Source organism: Nerophis lumbriciformis, linkage group LG09, assembly GCF_033978685.3.
Source record: "Nerophis lumbriciformis linkage group LG09, RoL_Nlum_v2.1, whole genome shotgun sequence".
NCBI classification, from domain to species: Eukaryota; Metazoa; Chordata; class Actinopteri; order Syngnathiformes; family Syngnathidae; genus Nerophis; species Nerophis lumbriciformis.
Genome location: NC_084556.2, coordinates 47856501 through 47862500, shown reverse-complemented (window position 1 = coordinate 47862500; position 6000 = coordinate 47856501). Strand labels below are relative to the sequence as shown.

General features: G+C 33.5%; 2 protein-coding genes and 1 non-coding gene across 3 annotated transcripts in view; 1 reads left to right on the top strand and 2 right to left on the bottom strand.

Annotated features, from left to right (window-relative positions):
- rabgef1 (RAB guanine nucleotide exchange factor (GEF) 1) overlaps positions 1–1325 on the bottom strand; it is a 29809-nt gene extending 28484 nt beyond the window's left edge. The window contains exons 1-2 of the mRNA XM_061963030.2: positions 1063–1325; positions 472–651 (exon numbers count right to left, since the gene is read on the bottom strand). Of these exons, the coding sequence (XP_061819014.1) occupies positions 472–650 (179 nt within the window). The 5' untranslated portion in view covers position 651; positions 1063–1325. The remainder of the gene's footprint in view (positions 1–471; positions 652–1062) is intronic.
- The window catches only part of nsd1b (nuclear receptor binding SET domain protein 1b), a 322978-nt gene that overhangs the window by 248257 nt on the left and 68721 nt on the right, over positions 1–6000 (top strand). The gene's annotated exons all lie outside the window — the stretch shown is intronic.
- On the bottom strand, positions 732–803 carry trnaw-cca (transfer RNA tryptophan (anticodon CCA)). The gene has a single exon. It is a non-coding gene; the product is annotated as a tRNA-Trp (tRNA).

Here is a 6000-nt window from a genome sequence, read left to right as displayed (position 1 = left end):
GATAGGTGGATAAAAGTTGTATTTTTAAAAATTTAATTATACCTTTAGAGCAGAGGTCTTGCAAATATTTGGTTGGTTAGATTTTTATGTTTATTTTTAACATTGGTGTATAAATGCCAGTGACGTGGCCACCCTCCTCCCTGCAGGTTATGAATTGCAACATGAATAAATAATTATTATGCTGTATTTTTTACAATAATCTTCGCATTTGAGACAGCTAGCTATTAGCCCTCAAGTTTCAAACTAGCGATTAGCGGCGCTCGCTGGCAGGTAGCGATTGGCAGTGCTATACTGTATTCTTTGAATATCTTAGTATTGCACAATAACAAGGTATCTTTGGGATGTATTCTGTAAGTAGCGGGTCCCCACTCCCTCCCTCCGTCACTATGGGGGTCCTATGCCTGGAAAAGAGTCCCATGCATCGTGGAACATTCCAGCAGGTAGCCTCCAGTGGACAAAGTTAGTGCTTACTTTTCAGCGAGGGCCCAGTCGTCCTGGATCTGCTTTTGCCGAACCCGCTGGTACTCCTCCCTCCAACACTTGGAGCACAGGCCCTGCCAGGCGGCGTTTCCGTAGTAACCGCATCCCTTTTTGCACAGCAGCTCCGACTGGTCCACATGGATGCCGCGACGCTCCGTCTTCTGACTCATACTGACACAAAGATGGGGAATTCAAAAGATATTATACGTTTCACATTTTTCCCTTACAACGAAAAAACAAAACAAAAACATTGACCCTGACGTGATTTGAACACGCAACCTTCTGATCTGGAGTCAGACGCGCTACCGTTGCGCCACAGAGTCCGATACACTAACCGCCTAATATGTCATTCACATTTACTGTTTATTTCCGCGGTTGGCCAAATACCGATAAACGCTCGCATTTCTTTAACGTCATCGCAGCCACAATGGAGCGCCTAATGCCCAATTCTCTCTCATTTTGGCGGGAATTGTAAACGATGACGTTTAAGCTAACGTTAGCTCAGATGCTAACGACGGGACACGGGTTAGCCGTAGCCTGCTATTGCAAGCGTGCACTAATAGCCACCTTTGAAGTCCTCACCTCTTTTGTTTTTCACTGATGTCAGAAGTGTAGACATAAATATATATATCCTCTCTATCCTCTCCTTTATTCTCCGATGGCGGTGAACTTTGGCCGCGGTCACGACGAGTATCCCTCGGGAATAACCGGAAGTGGTTATAATGGGATATTTAACTGACTACGCTATGTCAAAAATGACCATGATTTATTGATAAATATCGAATATAGCGCAATATTTCCTATTGTATTTATTTTAATGGGTGCATATTCCTCTTTTATACGAGAAGGCTTCATTTGCACACTCGGAATTTCGGACCGAGGTCACGTGATTGGCGGAAACAGCCGAGGGTGTTTGTGTGTGTTTTTTGCTGTTAAAAATTGCCGATAACCAGGGGCGGCGCAAGGTTTTTAGAACAGAGGGGCGAAGAACTAGAAGAAACTTGAACTGGAAAAAAAATTAGACTTAGACTTTGACTTAGACAAACTTTATTGATCCACAAGGGAAACAGTAGCTCAGTTACAAATGATAGAAAGGATAATGCAGGTATAAAGTAGACAAAAAATGTACCATAGTAGCAATATGAAATATAACATATATGTAATATTTACTTATTATATATACAGTATATAATATATACTGATATATTATATTATATTATATTTTTATATAATATATATTGTATATATTATATTTTTATATAATATATACAATATATTTAAAAAATCCCAATTACCATAGATAGATATTACTTTATTGATTCCTTCAGGAGAGTTCCCTCAGGAACATAACAATTCCAGCAGCAGTGTACAGAATTGGGAAATAATTTAAAAAGTAAATAATGGAGGTATAAATGGAAATAAAATAGAAAATACAACAATAAGAATACAAATGAAAAGTAACAATAATGATAAAAATGTAACGGTAAAAATAAGAATATAACAAGAGAAACTAGGCAGTAGTGACCATGTTATGAAAATACATTTTGAAAAAAATGTAGAAAAACAGTAATACTGTCGATTATATGAAAGGTGTGATGTGTATATTGCACCTTTAAAATGTATTGCCCTGTTATTGCTGTTGCTCAGTTACAAAGAATGAAAAGGGCAAGGTTGGAAAGGATAATGCAGGTATAAAGTAGACAAAACATTTACCATAGTTGCAATATAAAATATAACATATATGTAATATTTACATATTATATATACAGTATATAATATATACTGATATATTATATTATTATGTTATGTTATATTTTTACATAATATATACAATATATAACAAATACCAATTACCATAGATAGATAAATAGATAGATAGTACTTTATTGATTCCTTCAGGAGAGTTCCCTCAGGAAAATTTTAATTCCAGCAGCAGTGTACAGAATTGAGGTATAATTTAAAAAGTAAATAATGGAGGTATAAATGGAAATAAAATAGAAAATACAACAATAAGAATACAAATGAAAAGTAACAATAATAATAAAAATGTAACGGTAAAAATAAGAATATAACAAGAGAAACTAGGCAGTAGTGACCATGTTATGAAAATAAATAAATAAAAAATGTAGAAAAACAGTAATACTGTCGATTATATGAAAGGTGTGATGCGTATATTGCACCTTTAAAATGTATTGCACTGTTATGGCTGTTGCTCAGTTACAAAGGATGGAAAGGTAAGGATGGAAAGGATAATGCAGGTATAAAGTAGACTAAAAATGTACCATAGTAGCAATATAAAATATAAAATATATGTAATATTTACATATTATATATACAGTACATAATATATACTGATATATTATATTATTATGTCATGTTATATTTTTACATAATATATACAATATATAACAAATCCCAATTACCATAGATAGATAAATAGATGGATAGTACTTTATTGATTCCTTCAGGAGAGTTCCCTCAGGAAAATTTTAATTCCAGCAGCAGTGTACAGAATTGAGGTATAATTTAAAAAGTAAATAATGGAGGTATAAATGGAAATAAAATAGAAAATATAACAATAATAATAAAAATATAACAGTAAAAATAAGAATATAACAAGAGAAACTAGGCAGTAGTGACCATGTTATGAAAATAAATAAATAAAAAATGTAGAAAAACAGTAATACTGTCGATTATATGAAAGGTGTGATGTGTATATTGCACCTTTAAAATGTATTGCACTGTTATTGCTGTTGCTCAGTTACAAAGGATGGAAAGGGTAAGGATGGAAAGGATAATGCAGGTATAAAGTAGACAAAACATGTACCATAGTAGCAATATAAAATATAACATATATGTAATATTTACATATTATATATACAGTACATAATATATACTGATATATTATATTATTATGTTATGTTATATTTTTACATAATATATACAATATATAACAAATCCCAATTACCATAGATAGATAAATAGATAGATAGTACTTTATTAATTCCTTCAGGAGAGTTCCCTCAGGAAAATTTTAATTCCAGCAGCAGTGTACAGAATTGAGTAATAATTTAAAAAGTAAATAATGGAGGTATAAATGGAAATAAAATAGAAAATATAACAATAAGAATAAAAATATAACAGTAAAAATAAGAATATAACAAGAGAAACTAGGCAGTAATGACCATGTTATGAAAATAAATTTTAAAAATGTAGAAAAACGGTAATACTGTCGATTATATGAAAGGTGTGATGTGTATATTGCACCTTTTAAAATGTATTGCACTGTTGTTGCTGTTGCTCAGTTACCAAGGATGGAAAGCGTAAGGACGGAAAGGATAATGCAGGTATAAAGTAGACTAAAATGTGCAATAGTAGCAATATAAAATATAACATATATGTAATATTTACATATTATATATACAGTATATAATATATACTGATATATTATTATATTTGTATATAAGAGAGAGCTGAAAATGTTTTAATGAACCAAGTTGCAAAAGTAAATACAAGTAAGTTATTGTAATCAATGGTGACTCATTTGAATCGAGTCTTATGAACAGTTCTTTTAAGTGAATGATGAAAGCCGATTCGCAGTGTTGAGCCATTCGTTTGGGAGCCCTTTTATCATGCGCGTGTAGCAGCATTATGATGCACTTTTATTTAATTTAACAAATTTATTTATTTATTCATTTATTTTTATTTATCTATTTGTTTGTATTCACATCTTTATGATGTCCTAATTGGTATTGTAGTTTTATTTATACTCTCAATATCCAGATATAGATACACAGATAGAAATATACATTTTATTCCTACTTATTATTTATTTATTTATTCTGTATTGCTAAAATGCTCTTGTGCTAAAATGTAGCTTTTCAGGTGAGGGGAAATTCAAAGCGTCACATCACAGAGATTATTGCACCACCTTGCATGACTTTTGTTTCTACAATTAAAACACTTCCTTGTGGTCTACATAACATGTAATGGTGGTTCTTTGGTCAACATGTTGCATAGATTATGTTTTACAGACCGTTTTCGAGCCACTTCCTGACTGTCTCTTTAGGATGGGCAGTTTTGTGGGCACTCTTATTTACGTGGCTCCACTTCCACAGCGTCTTCTTCCCGTCATCTTTGTTGAAGTTTTTAGCGTTTCCATAGCGAGTCTACTAACGAATAAAAGTTTGAACTATAAGCTACTTTGTATTAGAAATGGCAACAGTGGAGTATGCATGTGCATGTACGAGCCAGTCTGCCCCATAACAAGAGGATAGAGAAAAAGAAAGCGCTTACTGACTACGGCAAGGAAAACAATGGCGGACTCGTGCAACAGTTTTAGGTAAATTTCGACCATATATGGAGATATCGGCTGTTGGAGGAAAAACGTCACAAACGGCTCCTTTGGAGGAAGTGTAAAGGAAGACAATTGATTGATTGATTGATTGATTGAAACGTATATTAGTAGATTGCACAGTACAGTACATATTCCGTACAATTGACCACTAAATGGTAACACCCGAAAAAGTTTTTCAACTTCTTTAAGTCCACGTTAATCAATTCATGGTAAGATTGTTTTATAAATATCTCCACTATGCCTCCATGTTTTGATATCAAATTTTTGGGACTTAAGCAGACCCCAAATACACAAAAACAAGTACTAATAGGTAAGAAAAGTTAGTTCTGCATAATAGGCCCCATCTAAGGAATGTTTACAATAAACCGTGGTGGAAGACCTCTGCTCCATACCATGAATTGATTAACGTGGACCCCGACTTAAACAAGTTAAAAAACTTATTGGGGTGTTACCATTAGGTGGTCAATTGTACGGAATATGTACTGTATTGTGCAATGCACTAATAAAAGTTTCAATCAATAAAAAAACTCTGTTGTTTTACTTTATTGGAACTTGAATGTCCAGAGTGAGTGGAGTGTGTGGATGTTGGAACGGTTCAAATTGGTTGAGAAATGGGGATATGGAGAGGTTTGTATATTTCCCATTCATATTAAATGGGTGGAAATTCCTGGTAATTCCGGGTAATCAGGGAATTTTCGGAATCGGGAAACATGCTGGCTTGAATGTCCAGGGTGAGTGGAGTGTGTGGTTGTTGGAACGGTTCAAATCGGATGACAAATGTGGGATATGCAGTCGATGTTCATGGTCAATGAGGAGAAAATTATGGTAAATTCCGGGAAAGCCAGGAATTTGGGGAAAAGGAAATTATGTTTTGCGTTCGATATAATGGAAGAGTAGTGTGGGTGGATGGTTGAAAGGTTGGAATTGAGTTTAAAAATGGTGCAAAATTTTAAGAACTTAGTGCATTTTAGAAAATTTGAGATTTGAAATTGTCCTAGATGATATGAATAGGTTGGTGTTGGAATTTTTGGAATCAGTTGAAAAATGTTGACGTAGTAACAGTTTGAATTGAGAATGGGTATTTTGGAATTTCTGGAATTTTGGGAAATCTGGAATTTGTACGAACAAAAAGAGCATTTGTTGTCCTAACTAAAAGGAATGTT